Source organism: Cydia strobilella, chromosome 4 (genome assembly GCF_947568885.1).
Source record: "Cydia strobilella chromosome 4, ilCydStro3.1, whole genome shotgun sequence".
In the NCBI taxonomy this organism is placed as follows: Eukaryota; Metazoa; Arthropoda; class Insecta; order Lepidoptera; family Tortricidae; genus Cydia; species Cydia strobilella.
In genome coordinates this window covers 15656939-15673431 of record NC_086044.1, presented here as the reverse complement: position 1 = coordinate 15673431, position 16493 = coordinate 15656939, and the positions used below count along the sequence as shown (strand labels likewise).

The 16493-nt window shown below is 35.0% G+C and overlaps 1 protein-coding gene across 1 annotated transcript; it reads right to left on the bottom strand.

The window, feature by feature from the left end:
- Positions 1 to 2265: 2265 nt before the first annotated feature.
- LOC134740668 (tyrosine aminotransferase) lies at positions 2266 to 16324 on the bottom strand. Its single transcript, XM_063673218.1, has 5 exons — positions 15955 to 16324; positions 5685 to 6013; positions 4939 to 5412; positions 4398 to 4580; positions 2266 to 3391 (listed from the first exon to the last, which is right to left on the bottom strand). Exons 1-5 carry the CDS (start codon positions 16097 to 16099, stop codon positions 3203 to 3205), a joined length of 1320 nt encoding a protein of 439 aa, XP_063529288.1. The 5' UTR covers positions 16100 to 16324; the 3' UTR covers positions 2266 to 3202.
- Positions 16325 to 16493: the final 169 nt, after the last annotated feature.

Genomic DNA, 16493 nt, shown 5'->3' with positions numbered 1-16493 from the left:
GCACATAAACTTATGCATAATTTATCGATATAAAAAGTCGACACAGTTACATCCCTAGCAAATTATCAAACTTATGACACCGTACGTAAATGAGAAATAACAAGCATATATGCATCTCTTTTCGGCACATTATCTAATTCGTAAGGAAGTAAAGTACGGGTATACATATTTGCGAAGCATTTTTGCCCGACTTCTATGCTTTAGTCATTATTCTGAGTTTCATACATCAGAAATGTCAACATTGTCAACAAATTTTTTACTTAACCCTTAGGTGCATACGGTATCAAAAATGATACCTTATCTTTTTTCCACGCCAACATTCATATTTTTTTTATCATCACGTTCTATTGACCGAAGTTAGATACCTTTGCTCCAATACTAATTTTTAAAAAACTGGCAACCACATAGTGCGTCCATTTTTAAACTTAACCTCAAAAGTGTCACTTTGTGCGGTTACTTTTTCCGACAGTAAAATTTGTAAGTTTTAATTATTATTTATGTGGTGAATCCCGTGATATTTTGAATAGGAAAAAACTGTAAAGGTAAGGTTGGTATTCATATATATCTTACATAATATGCATTTTTGTTTGATTTGTATTCTTTGAAATATTTTTTTGAGTTTTAAGTTGGTATCAAAAACGATACTCCATGTGATAACGTCTTTTTTCGTGGTATCAAAAACGATACTCCATGCAGTCTGCTCTATTTTTCTACTTGCACGGCTTGTGACATTTTTTTGTGTTTGTTTGTATTTTACTAATATTTGGCATGTAGTTTTGGTGTGTATATGAGTTTTTATTTTTTCTACAGCAAGGTTCGTCATAGAGCATTATAAGATAAGGACATAGAAGAATTATTTGGCACAGTTAGAAGGTGGAGAAATATCGGAAGACGATGCCGAGTCTGACGGAGATGATCTTGAGTTTTATCCAACTCTCGAAGAACTGCAAGCATCTCTTGAGGAAGATGAAGAAGGAACGTGACGAAGAAACATTCTACAACATATGCCTTCACGCGATATACAGTTTGACGGAATTAGGCACATTCAAATAAAGGGGGATAAGGGGATGAAATGTCGAAAGGGTTTCAAACTACTCAGCAGTGTACAGTGCAATAAGTGTAAGTGTTTTTATGCTCAAAGAAGAATTCTGATGACTAATGACTTCCATTTGTAGTTAACGTTTTTCTGATTGTTTAAATTTTTTATTTAAAGTTGATTATTAAAATATCTAAGTTTTTTTTAAGTTCTTACTCCATGGAGTATCAAATATGATACCAAGGGATTTTTTATAAAAAAAAAATTAAAATATGACTATGTTTTTTATACTATTTTTCCCATCATTGACGTACATTTTCTAATCACATATATTTTTTTGCAAAAAAATATTAAATCATGCACCTAAGGGTTAAAACCTTTTCTCACCGGCTCGCGTAAAAATACACAACTTCCAGAGTTTTCTGTTATAATATCGTAAAGAAATGAGTGATTCCAGTGATGAAGATGATCTAACGCCTGTGGGTGTTGCACTTTCCTCGCTATAGTGAGGCGAAAAGTTTTGTGTTACACACGGGCGCAAATGTGTTTTACTTCTCGTGTGTTGAAACACTCGCGGGTAAAATACAACTTTGCACCCTTGTATAACAAATAACTATTACGCTTTAGTGTTGATCTCAATCGCCTCCATATAGTACCAGCCTATAAGGATTTCCAAACGTAGTAATTTATCAATACAATTAGTAGAGATAGAGACAGAGACGCTACTAATATGGCCACAATGAAACAACAATACCTACCTTTGTTTTATAAAGTTCGTAATCGTAATGCTGAATAAAAATAACAAGAAACTTACAAAATTTAAAAAAGCCTACTAATTATTTTTAAAATGGCTCTATAGTTACCTACCTGCCATTAAAATATATGCAGTGTATAAAAATCACATTAAGAGCAAAGTGGGTGACCGATTCTCCATACAAACGTAGTCACGCTTGTAACGAAGGGGCACAGTTGTGGTTTAATATACATATCATCAATTGTGTAATAGTTCATTTCGATGCTAGTGCGGAAAGTATGTCATTACTCCACGAGTACCGAGATATCTTGCCACGAGCCGTAGGCGAGTGGCAAGACTCGGGACGAGTGAATAATGACATATCCGCACGTGTATCGAACGACGTTTTTTAATACAGTTGCGAAAAAATAAGAAAAGCAACAAGTATTAAGGAATGAAATTCGAAACTTTTTATATTATTAATTCTGTGACATCATTGACATTGACATTATGAAGAGGTGTTTTTCTAGCTTTTATTCGACTAGAATAGATTTTGTTATTATTATTGAACCCACTTCAATTAAAGTTTTTTTTTTTCAAATGCATGTTCTATAAAACAGAAACAATTGTAAATATTAAAACATTGTACTATTATTACCTAAATATCGTTATTTGCGATTATTTGTGTATCGTATATTTATAAAAACAATATCGAATGTTGCCTTTGGAAACTTAAAACATCCTGCAGTAAGAAAATACGCCTCTTCTTTGACAGGCGTTCCGTTCCATTCAGACAACTTATTAAGAACGGTTTTTCAACATTAACAAATAAACGTGTTATAATGATGAAGAGGTAAGTAATAAAATATGAAATATGCATATAATTTTTTTTTTTTTCATTTCATTTTTTTATTGCAATCATGTTTATTTCATACAGGTGGTAAATAAAATATAGTCGGTACATGATACCCTGTTAGGGCACAGCAAAATTGTCTTAAAAACTAAATTAACAAAACAATTTTTTTTTATTTTATAAGTTACATATTACATTCTGATAGAAAATGACATAATTACTAAGATATTATATTTTTCGTATTCTTACATTAACAGTAGGTTTTTATGTTGATTACGACGTTTAAAGGAAACTAATATACACTCATCATGTCATGAACAGTAGTCATGAATTGGAACAAGTATACATTTAAAAAAATTGGAAAAGTAAAAAGCACTAGTTCGCGAAAACCAACTTTCCGCACGCTAAACAGCCACGAAAAGTAGCACTTTTTGAGCAATCGTATTAAAAAAATATTTTCCATCATGTCGATATCCAGAGAGTAAAATAATAAACTACGTTTGTATGGAGAAGCGGTCGTCAATTATTCTCTCAAATCAAACACCAGTACAAGTGCTTTCATAGTGAGTTTCGAAAATCATTATGGTTCATGTTCACAGATGACGTCGCTGACAGGCTCCACTGAAACGGAATTAGTATCGACTTCCTTCAGGTTATCTCTGGAGGCAACATGCTCTCGGCAGAATATCGTTATACGATCGCATGCTTCGCCCATGATGTCCTCCGGTACTGTCAGAACAATCCGCATGTAGTTTGGGTACTCGAAACACTGTAAACAAACCCAAACTTCAAGAGAGATCACTTTTAAACATTCATGTTTGTGGACACCAACCAGTATGGGTGAGAACTGTAAGTTATTGGAACTTTTTTTTGAAGTCTTAACACTTATACGAGTATCAGAGATTGCGGCTTAAACAAACTGGACCCTAATAATAGATTATACACCGAGGGGATAGGGATAAAGCACTGTTTTATGTCAGAGTAAATGAGGGACTCTAGATTTAACTCCCGAGCGTAGCGAGTTAATTCCTGAGCGAAGCGACGGAATTAAAACGGACTCCTAAGTGCAGCGAGGGATTCAAGCTCGCCCAAGACGAAAACAGCTTTATCCCTAAAGAGAATACTCTACTTTTCTCAGCTTTTGCGAGACAATAAAAAGCAAGGCTACTTACTAGAAACAACGTTTTATTAAAACTTAAAGTACCTTATTTAAAAAAAACGTACAAATTATTATTATATATACATCTTCCAACTTCAACCTCCTGCTGCAGCGTTTAATCTGTGTTTTGCAACACTCGCGGCTTTTGTTTTATTTTCTTTGTTTTGCGTTTGCGTATATGGCTTGTATAGTGGCCGGTTCGATTTTCAAATAATAAAGTTCTAATTTCGCCGGGTTGTATATACTAAACCTCATTATAACCCGCCGGGTCATAATCAACGATTGATAGGTCATAGTATGGTACTGAATCTCATTATAACCCGCTGGTTAATAATGAGATTTGAATTCGTACCAAAAATTGTTCTGTAGATACCTACAGCAATAATGACTTACTTTAGGTGAGGTTTCAGAGGTTTGCATGATATATAATTGAGCAATGTCGAGCATATGGTGTGAAAAATTATATTAATATTAATTATATATAAAGCTCCTAAGTTAATTATTAATTAACAAATAATTTTGGTCCCTAAGTATTTATTAACTCTATAGCCAAACTACTGAATCGCCAAATAAAATTGGTGAGCATTTCATTTTAAATTGAAATTTGTTTACTGACCTTTCCAGGTAGACAAAATACAGATTGTTCTAAAACAAGTCTCTCGACAAATTGAAGCTCGTTGTCGAATTGGGGAAATAGTGACATCTTTATTTGAATCATCATATACATGGCCCCTTGAGGCATCACGGGCCGCAATCCGGGGGCTCGGCGCAGTGCTTCGTAAGCCAGCTTAGCTTGGCTCTGTAAACATTAAACAAAATACTAGATAAAATGAAGGTTGAGCAAATAAAAATTCATTCATTCATTCATAATTTAGGTAACCTGGTAAATACTCGCATCCTGAGGAAAGGGTAACACAGTAATTAGTAAATATTCTTAATTTTTGTTTTCTAAAAAGAAACCAGTGCATATAAAAAGAAACCAAATATATATTATCATATCAACCATAAACAAACGGAATCTTGATAACCGCAGAGCAGCCGTGGAATTAACCATATACCTCTCACTTAATCTATTCAAATTTCTTCATTCTCATTAAAATACTACACCGGCGCCTACTAACCGATAAGCACGTGGGCGACCAGAAACTTCCACTCACCTCTAGAAACATTAACACATCGTCGAAAAAGCTCTGGGGCGTGAGTTGCAGTATAGCGGGTAAGGCACGCTGAATTAGAGTATTAGGGCCAAGTATCCTAGTAGTCATATTATTCAAACCTCTGCGAACTTCTTTCCCAAATATATTCTGACGATCATGTATTATCACCCAGCCCATCCTCCAACCCGGCACCAAAAACCTCTTAGTCAGTCCACCACAAGAGAGCACAGGAACATCAATTGAAAGCGAGGAAAGAGCATGGTACTGATTGCCAGAAAACACCATATGCTCGTATATCTCATCTGCTATTATGGGAACACGATTTCTCGACGCAATATCTAATATTTCAGTCAAATGCTCTTTACTGTACACGGAACCGCAAGGATTCGACGGATTTATAACAACTATTGCCGCAGTCTTGTCATCTATTTGTCCCTCGAGATCGTCTAGATCAACTTTCCATTGCTGATCAGGCTGTAAATGATGAAACAATGAAGTGAAGTAAGCTTCTAAAATTCCCTTAACATATACCTACGCAGTAACCAAGAAGATCATGCGTAAATTATCAATATGCAAACTAGTCTACAATCAAATGAAAACTTGTTATGCCTCTAGAAACTTGAATGCCATCGACTCTTGTTTATCTACTTCCACATTTCAATAAACGAGGCTACTTTGCAAATTTTATTTATAACTGTAAACAAGCTATTAGGTTTATATTTTTCCATGCAGATAATTATGCCTACCAACAAATTGTAGTATTTTATTTGAATTCCTAAGCCTTCGGATAAGGTTCTGTATATCAAGAACCCCGGTCGCGGCACCAGAATGTTCTGGCCGGCATCAGCCAGCACGGTGACGGCCATCTCGATGGCGTGAGAGCAGCCGCTGCAGAGAATGACGTCCTCGGCTGTGACCAGTCCCTGGTGGGCACAGTACTCTGCCACCGCTTCCCTGACATCTTGGTGTCCTTTACCTGGACCGTAACTTCTAGAGCTAAGCAATTCGATGCTGTCCCGCACAGCCTGTAGGACTTGGTCTGGTGGATTGAGGTTTCCAAATGTAGTCGGGTCACCTAAAAATATATTTAGTTACCATTAACGGTATAATCTGCAAATAATCTTGTTATGACACCGATATAGTACATTATGATACAAGTGTGCTAAGTTGGTAGTACACACGAGGCGATATTGTGCGCGCGAGCTGTAAGCGAGCGCGCAATAAGAAAGCCGATGTGTGTAATGACCAATGCACACGCGTTTCATACGACGTTTTTCAACACACTTGCGAGAAAAAAAAGAAACTTTCATATTAATCAAATTTTAATAGTTAAAACAGTTAGTATTGTGTGTTTCAGTTAGCTTCTTAACTCAGTCGGATAATATAATGAAAAAGCACGAGTGGAATAATACACTGAAAGAGCACGCGTGTTTAATATCTAGGATTATGAGCCAAAAATCGGTGGAATAAAAACGTCGTTTTGAGCAAGTGTGTTGAAAAATATATTATTGTGCAATAATTAAATATATTATCCATTTCCCTCTAGATATTCCGGCTTTGAAATTTTGGCGAATTAGAATGCCAACCTTGTTAACCTTGACTTAATTGGTACTCCTTTAATTCTTACAAAAATCACGTTTTTTTGCTAGTCACCTTTATTATAGCATTTTAAAATTCATGATCATGATAGGTAAAATAAATCTAAAGTTAACATTTAAAGCACCTAAGGTTTCAAGATTAAGGATACTTATTGAATATAGAATGGAATAAAAATAAGTTATTCGTGAGCACAAACACACAATAGAAAATTATACAAAACAGAGAAAAATAAAAAGGAGAAAGTGCCACGAAATGGTCTCACCTCAGCATGTAATTGCTAAAATTGCTTTTCCTTTTTTTCCTGGAGACAAACTCTACTTGACCAATTTTTATTTGTTGTACAATATTATTTTCTTTATTATCACACCAAGTTTGAGGTTTGTGTGTTTCTCCATTACAGACATAAATACAAACGAATGAAGCTGATTGCCAAACAAAAACAACAAGCACAAGCTTTTAAATTTTTGTTTCGCCGATTGTATTTTTGTTTTTACACTCATCGAGACCACTCTAATAAACCCAAACTCAATGAGGTATGTACAGTACCTACAGAGGGCCTGCCGTGAACACCGAAGTTCGTAAATTGCTGGCATCTTTCTTTTTTACTCCAATTAAGACGTCATAGAGTGTCAGAGAAAGATGCCCGCAATTTACGAATTTCGGTATTCGCGGTAGGCCCTCTGACGTCACCAATAATTAAACAAAAATAAGCGCCGAGAGTTCTGGTACTTATCGAACTTCGCTTAGTGCGAATTGCGTGGTGGGGAACTCAAGGAAATCGCGCTCGATGTGGCTAAAATGTAAACTTTCGAGAGCTGCTGTACAGCTACCACCAATTTGGCACTGACATAAAACGCTAGCGTGAACGTGAACCAATGAACTATGGATGGTATAGAAAGGATGCCAATTAGACCAGCGGTGGAACAAAAATGGGTTTTGATAATATTAAAGTTTTTTCTTTTTCGATATGTCATTGTTAGCATGTTAAATAAGGCTTTCGTAAAAAGTTAGAAATTTTTAGGGTGAGCGTTCGGATATATTGAAATATTTTAATTTCTGCTAATAACTTTGTAAATATAGAATTAAAGTTACAAAAAACTTTAACATATTCAATACCACTTTAATTTATACACAATATTCGGTTTTTAGAAATCTGGAACATGTGCTTTCTGGTGAACTTAAAAACATGAATTATTTTGTAAATAAAGAATTAGAGTAGCTGATATTGCAAAATTACGATATTATGGATCAGCTTATTATACTTGTAAAAAATTAGAAATGTAGACAATGTGCTTCTCTAGATATTGATTTCTGGTTAAGCAGTATAGCCAATATTGAATTAAAGTTTGTAGAGTTAATATTAAACGGTTATGACAATGATCTTAGTTCCCACACAAAAGATTAGAAATATAAAATCTGTGCGTCACTAAATACTGATACGTATGCATTCCGTGCTTATATTTACGTTACATTTCAAACGCGCGGCATGCTCGCGCGCGCCGCGCTGTGCGCCGCCGAGGCAGCGATCAAACGGTATTGATATATAGGTAGATCAACGGTATATAGATCAACGGGCTAGCGGGTAACCTAACCTTGCTAGACGCGTGCAAAATAATATTTCACAAAATTCAAAAAAATGTTCTAAAAGCAATCTGTATTTTTAACAGGTTAAAATTAAGTATCTAAATAGTCATAAAAATAATAAACCAGAACATTTGGTCGTGTCGTGTCTTTAACCTTGCCAGGCGATCTAAAAAGTATGGCACTTACTTGCACGCAAAATTAAGTTTGTTTACTATACAAATTGTATGCATTACAAAGTTATCTTTGCACACAAAATTAAGTTTCTCTACTATACAAAGCGTATGCATCGCAGTTATTTTTGCACGCAAAATTATGTTTGTCTACTAAACAAAGTGTATGCATTACAAAGTTATTTTTGTAGTAAATTAAAGACAATTTCTCCTTGAGCTTAGGATCGACTGACTCGCGAGCAACTACTGTTCACGCGAAACCCTTCTCCACGTCAGTCCTCCAGGGCCTCGCTGGAGTATTTGCTAGGTAGGATGTACAGTCAGCAATACTATTCGCTTAGCACCTTTGCATACAAACCTATACAGGGGTGGTATCTTTTCTCTGCAGCTAACTGTACAATGTGATTGTAACTATGAGGATGGTGTATATTTATGATGTATGAGGATATTTCTATTAAAAGTTATGTTAGATTTTGAAATTTTTATATTGAGTATATCTACTTATATAAAAAATTTAATTTTTGTTTATGGAATTTTATATTATATAACATACAAAAAAAAAACAAAAATAAAAAATATATATATAGGGCTGTATCTCCTAAACCGTCCGTCGCAGCGCAAAAATAAAAAAAAAATTCGTTCCCTCTTTCAATATACAAAAAACACAATAAATAAATAAATAAATATTATATGACATTCTTACACAGATTGACTAAGTCCCACAGTAAGCTCAAGAAGGCTTGTGTTATGGGTACTCAGACAACGATATATATAATATACAAATACATAGAAAACATCCATGACTCAGGAACAAATATCTGTGTTCATCACACAAATAAATGCCCTTACCGGAATTCGAACCCAGGACCATCGGCTTCACAGGCAGGGTCACCCACTAGGCCAGACCGGTCGTACAATGAAACACAAAAAGAAAAAAAAATCTTTGTACGGCTGTATCTCCTAAACCGCGCGTCGTAGCACAAAAACAATCATCAAATTTTCGATCCACTTTAAGAAACCCTCAATTAATATTTAAAAAAAAAAAAAAAACAAAAAAAAACGAAAAAATCTTTATAAGGCTGTATCTCCTGAACCGTGCGTCGTAGCGCAAAATAATAAAATTTTCGTTCAACTGCAGTGGACCCTTAATTAACATTAAAAAAAAAGAAAAAAGGAAAAAAAATCTTTAGAGGGCTGTATCTCCTAAACCGTGCGTTGTAGAGCAAAAATAATCTAGTTTTCGTTCCCCTTTGAGAAACCCCTAATTAACATACAAAAAACACAATGAAAAACAAAGAAAAAATCTTTATAGGGTTGAATCTCCTAAATCGTGCGACGGAGCGCAAAAATAATCAAATTTTCGTTCCACTTTAAGAAACCTTTAATTAATATAGGTATAAAAAAAACACAAAAAATCCGTATAAGGCTGAATCTCCTAAACCGTGCGCCGTAGCGCAAAATAATAACATTTTCGTCCGCCTGCAGTGGACCCTTAATAAACATTTAAAATTTAAATTAAAAAAAAACAGAAAAAATATTTACAGGGCTGTATCTCCTAAACCCTTCGTTATAGCGCAAAAATAATCAAATTTTCGTTCCCCTATCAGAAGCCCCTAAGTAACATACAAAAAACACAATGAAAACATAAAAGAAAAAACAAAGAAAACAATCTTTTTATAGGACTGTATCTCCTAAACCGTGCGTCGGAGCGCAAAAAAAGTAAAATGTTCGTTTCCCTCTAAGAAACTCTTTTTTAATATGAGAAAAAACATTTTTTTCGTTTTTTTTTTGTTTTTTCGAAAAAACAAACAAAAACAGACAGACAGACAAAAACATTTTTTTCGTTTTTTTTTTTGTTTTTTCTCATATTAAAAAAGAGTTTCTTAGAGGGAAACGAACATTTTACTTTTTTTGCGCTCCGACGCACGGTTTAGGAGATACAGTCCTATAAAAAGATTGTTTTCTTTGTTTTTTTCTTTTATGTTTTCATTGTGTTTTTTGTATGTTACTTAGGGGCTTCTGATAGGGGAACGAAAATTTGATTATTTTTGCGCTATAACGAAGGGTTTAGGAGATACAGCCCTGTAAATATTTTTTCTGTTTTTTTTAAATTTAAATTTTAAATGTTTATTAAGGGTCCACTGCAGGCGGACGAAAATGTTATTATTTTGCGCTACGGCGCACGGTTTAGGAGATTCAGCCTTATACGGATTTTTTGTGTTTTTTTTATACCTATATTAATTAAAGGTTTCTTAAAGTGGAACGAAAATTTGATTATTTTTGCGCTCCGTCGCACGATTTAGGAGATTCAACCCTATAAAGATTTTTTCTTTGTTTTTCATTGTGTTTTTTGTATGTTAATTAGGGGTTTCTCAAAGGGGAACGAAAACTAGATTATTTTTGCTCTACAACGCACGGTTTAGGAGATACAGCCCTCTAAAGATTTTTTTTCCTTTTTTCTTTTTTTTTAATGTTAATTAAGGGTCCACTGCAGTTGAACGAAAATTTTATTATTTTGCGCTACGACGCACGGTTCAGGAGATACAGCCTTATAAAGATTTTTTCGTTTTTTTTTGTTTTTTTTTTTTTAAATATTAATTGAGGGTTTCTTAAAGTGGATCGAAAATTTGATGATTGTTTTTGTGCTACGACGCGCGGTTTAGGAGATACAGCCGTACAAAGATTTTTTTTTCTTTTTGTGTTTCATTGTACGACCGGTCTGGCCTAGTGGGTGACCCTGCCTGTGAAGCCGATGGTCCTGGGTTCGAATTCCGGTAAGGGCATTTATTTGTGTGATGAACACAGATATTTGTTCCTGAGTCATGGATGTTTTCTATGTATTTGTATATTATATATATCGTTGTCTGAGTACCCATAACACAAGCCTTCTTGAGCTTACTGTGGGACTTAGTCAATCTGTGTAAGAATGTCCTATAATATTTATTTATTTATTTATTGTGTTTTTTGTATATTGAAAGAAGGAACGATTTTTTTATTATTTTTGCGCTGCGACGGACGGTTTAGGAGATACAGCCCTATATATATATTTTTTATTGTTGTTTTTTTTTTGTATGTTATATAATATAAAATTCCATAAACAAAAATTAAATTTTTTATATAAGTAGATATACTCAATATAAAAATTTCAAAATCTAACATAACTTTTAATAGAAATATCCTCATACATCATAAATATACACCATCCTCATAGTTACAATCACATTGTACAGTTAGCTGCAGAGAAAAGATACCACCCCTGTATAGGTTTGTATGCAAAGGTGCTAAGCGAATAGTATTGCTGACTGTACATCCTACCTAGTGGTCTTTAATTTACTACAAACTACTTAGGAGATACAGCCGTGTAGAGTTTTTTTTTCTTATTGTGTTTCATTGTGTTTTTTGTATATTAAAAGTGTTTTTAAAGGGGAACGAAAATTTTATTATTTTTGCGCTACGACGGACGGGTTAGGAGATACAGCCCTATATTTCTTTTTTTGTATATTTATATAATATAAAATTCCATAACCAAACTTCAACTTTATATATAAGTAGATATATTTAATATAAAAATTTCAAAATCTAACATAATTTAATAATAGCGTCGTAGCGTAAAATAATAAAATTTTCGTTCAACTTAATTAACATTTAAAAAGAAAAGAAAAAAAAAAATTTTTTTTTAGAGGGCTGTATCTCCTAAACCGTGCGACGGAGCGCAAAAATAATCAAATTTTCGTTCCACTAAGAAACCCTTAATTAATATATTAAAAAAAAAACACAAAAAACCTTTATAATTCTGTATCTCCTAAACCGTGTGCCGTAGCGCAAAATTATAAACATTTTCGTTCGCCTGCAGTGGACCCTTAATAAACATTAAAAAAAAAACAAATAGAAAAAAAAACAAAAAAAAAATTTACAGGGCTGTATGTCCTAAACCGTGCGTTGTAGCGCAAAAATAATCAAATTTTCGTTTCCTTAACAGAAGCCCTTAAGTAAGATACAAAAAACACAATAAATAACATACATCATAAATATACACCATCGTCATAGTTACAATCACATTGTACAGTCAGCTGCAGAGAAAAGATACCACCCCTGTAAAGAAGTTTGTATGCAACGGTGCTAAGCGAATAGTATTGCTGACTGTACATCCTACCTAGTAGTCTTTAATTTACTGAACTACAAAAATAACTTTGTAATGCATACAATTGCTATAGTAGACAAACTTAATTTTGCGTACGAGTAAGTGCCATACGTTACTTTTTAGATCTTCTGGCAAGGTCAAAGACCCGACCAAATGTTCAGGCTTATTTTTTTGTGACTATTTAGATACTTAACTTCAACCTGTAAAAATTACAGATTGCCTCACGAACTTTTTTGGAGCCCTAAAAAATCTTAAAAAATATAAGGGTTGATTTAGCCCCACTACCCTGCAGCCAGACCTCCAGTGCTGAGTTAGGGTATGATAGGAGAAGTATCAGGCAAATTTTCAGCTTGCCTCAAGGACCTACTCCAAAATGTCTACCAGCTCTCGGACCACTAAGTAACTACAAATAATCAGTCCACATAACAAACATTTTGTACTCATTTTAAAGTCATAATTACATTAATTTCACGTAATATCGGCATCTAATGTATGTGCACGGTAAACAAACTAATGAATGACAAGAAAAGTCAAGCAGCGCTTACAAAGCTGAGCGGGGGACGGGGCGACCGGGCGAGGTACCTATAGGTATAGATAGATACGAATGCTGCGATAGGCTCCCGCGTGCCGCGCCGGCACCTTGACGGACCAGCGCGGCTTATGTATGAATTTTGCGCCTTTTTAAATAGATTTGGCTATAACAATGGAAGCTACACACAGAAATTTCTTACTTTTCATAATATGGTTGCATATATTATTTTATAGTATGAAACTTATCTTTATAGACTTTAATTCAATATTGGACCTTACAGGACAAAAAACGCATATTAAAATTTAAGCAGCAATCCTATTTTTCTAATTTTTCGGCTTTGTCTATTAACTTAAGAATTTAGAGATATTATTGTGGATTTTTAAAATTTTAATTCAATATCGACAAAATAATAAGCTAATTTTAGTTTGACAAAGAAGCATGTTAAATTTTTTTCTAAAAATGTAACAGTTTAAAGAGTCATACATAATTTAAACGATGAAGCTTAAACTTTGCACTTTAATTCAATATTCAAAAAGCATCAATCAAAATATATAAATACCTAATTTATACCTAACGCTCGTTCTTACTTTTCGTCTTAAATTACAAATATGCTTAAAAACATGTCCCCTGCCATATAAGCATCACTTTTCCTTCTTTAGAATTATCATAACTTTAAGGTCAAAAATATGGTCCCACTATCGGTCTACAATCTCTTATGGCAGAATTGTTGCAGAAGTGACCGCTTTCAGCTTTAAATAATAGTTCCTAATCTCTCCGGTGGCGCTAGTTAGGCTCTGGGACATGAGTATAACATGAACCATATAAGGCAACAAATAACCCGACCAAATTACGTAGGTTGTTTTTGGTAGTATTTCGGTGTATGGTGGCGCCGCCTATTACTGTTTTTTGATGGACACTTTTCATACATAGAGATTTGGCTCCTTTACATAGTCTCCATGCAATGAACGTAACTTATTTTCTATGCATCTCGCTCTTACTGGCATAATATTAGTGCGAGTGAGATGTTTTAGCGTTAGCGTATATGTTAGTGTTGACACTGTCAGCGATTCATGGTACGGGTGTAACATCATTTGAAAGAGCTCAGTACATTTCAAAATTTTTTTTTTTGTTTGTAGAAAAAAAAAATTATGAAGGAAATTGTAAAAACAAAATACCTTTACCAAGTTTACTAATGAAAAATCATAAAATTTTTACAAAACATTACCATTATCATTAATATTACAGGAAAAATATAATCACGCCTCTATCTTGAAATTTTTTTTAATATAGGTACCTATTAAAAAAACTCTTCCGATTTGAATTTGCAATTTTGTCACCTTTGCGAGTGTAATAGGCGATATTTCACATCGAGCGGCCAGAAGTAGTTACCTACTTAGTACTTTTTGTAGCATTTTTGTAGTGACAGGCGCGGAACTACCACTTTGTAAGATAGGAAATTAGTCTCATACTTAGCTTTTGTACCTGTACGCAAACAATACCTTTCTCTTTTATATAGTCGCTTATATCAGTTTCCTTGATTGTCATTTTTAAACGAGATACATATATAACATATATCGAAGACAATAATTCCGCGGCTTCGAATTTGCTAGTCGAGCTCGCCGTGCCACACATATTCATGCTACGCTTATTTCGTTTCTTACGATGAGTAACTGAATAAACTTGTTGTCATCAGCTTTATTCTTCGTAGATTCAAGTGCGATATTTGCTTGCACTTTCACCATCGGCTTAGACGCCGCATCTCTATAGGACGGCGGGGAGACGGGAGACCGGTCTCTCAGTTAGCGATTAGGATAAAGGATGACTCACGTTAGACCGGGACGTGTCCGGGCCGGAGCTTCCGGCGCTTCGTTTTCTATGGAAGGCATCACGTGATCACCTGTCATGTCATAGAAAAGTAAGCGCCGGAGGCTCCGGTCCGGACACGGCCCGGTCTAACGTGAGTCATCCTTAACTCGAGCGGCCGCTTATCTGACTTCGACGATGTAGGTGTGCTTATAATATAATCGCTGACATGTCGTTGCATTCACTATTGCTAGGCGAAGATGTACTCGTACCTGATTGTTTATTTCTTTAGCGTTTAATTGTTTTCGGTGATTTCTTGTTCGGCGATAATTGTTTACGCGTGCTTATGTTTATTGTTTATGCACTTACGAAGATCTGCAAAATCACTAGACAACTTTACCTCAAATTTATTTATTTCTAACTTTGACACTGAGTTACTGCGCAGGTCTTGGTGGATGGCAGGTTGGAGCTCAGATTTCAAACTCATAATATCTTTTAGTAGCCCGGTGACATCTACATGGTCAAATGAAACTGGCGGAAGACGATTAAAATTTTGCGCAACAAACGTAGGCTGCGCCGCTGGTTCCGTTTCTTTCATCAGCTTAATGACATCCTTGATGTTTTTCTTTGATTTATCCTCGCCTTTTCTTAGAACTAGCCTGTTCCCGTCCGGCACTGCATTAAACAACACAGCCTTTCCATGTTCGATTTCCGTATCAGAAAAATTTGAAGCACATATTTGTACGATGTTGCATGAGGTCATCCAATACATGTATTTTATTCTGAACAAAGGTCAGAAATTCGTCAATTATTATTGATGAATTACTTTAGGTTAGACTAGCAAGTTTAGCAACATATTAATAATAAGTTGTGGTCACATCGGATTAAAGATTTGTGAGAACACTACTCGCGCGTATGACACATGTGTGTTATCGGGTCTGTTGCGCGACTTGCGCGGCGCTGACTGTAATAGCATTACATTAGTTTTTACCCCTTACTCCCCTTAGATTGTTTTAAGTAGGTACTTACTTATCTTTTTATAGGACAGACGATAATAAGGTTAGAAAATCTAACCTTTTTATTTTACATTTTCTGTGCGGCACCCTAAAAGCTCCATAGTCCTCACTCCTTGCAAAGAGGATATAACTCCTTGTAACAAACACTTCACTGTCACCTACTCAACTCACCAATTGAAAGAGCAATTAGCTGCTTATTAGGGTGCGGTTCCACTTCTAAGTTTTCGACGATCTCCCTGATCACGTTATGGGTGTTGCGAGCTAACGCTGATGCACGCACCTCCCACACCTTCCTGCTCACAGACCGCTGCGACATGGGCACACAACTTGCAATATGGTGAACGCTTATGGTGACACTTTAGAGAACACAATCGTGAATAGTGTCCGCTTACCGATACAGCTCAGTTTTGTATAGAAACCGATCTGGTGTGAGACGGCTAGCGTGATCGAGCCGCGGAACTGGTTTCAAAATGCAGATGAGATGACGACAGTGGAGCTAGTTGTAAACATTCCACCCTTACCTACCTCCAACTACTCCACTCTTCGTACCATTGGCCCCGGATTATACAATTTTAATATATAAAGCGTTGAATGCGCAGCGGCTTCAATGTGCGCAGTTTAGTAAGTAGGTATGTCTACAATGGATTTTCTTGTTATAATAATAGAAAGTTAATATTTAATAATTTATTTCGAAAATCGTAATAGGTACA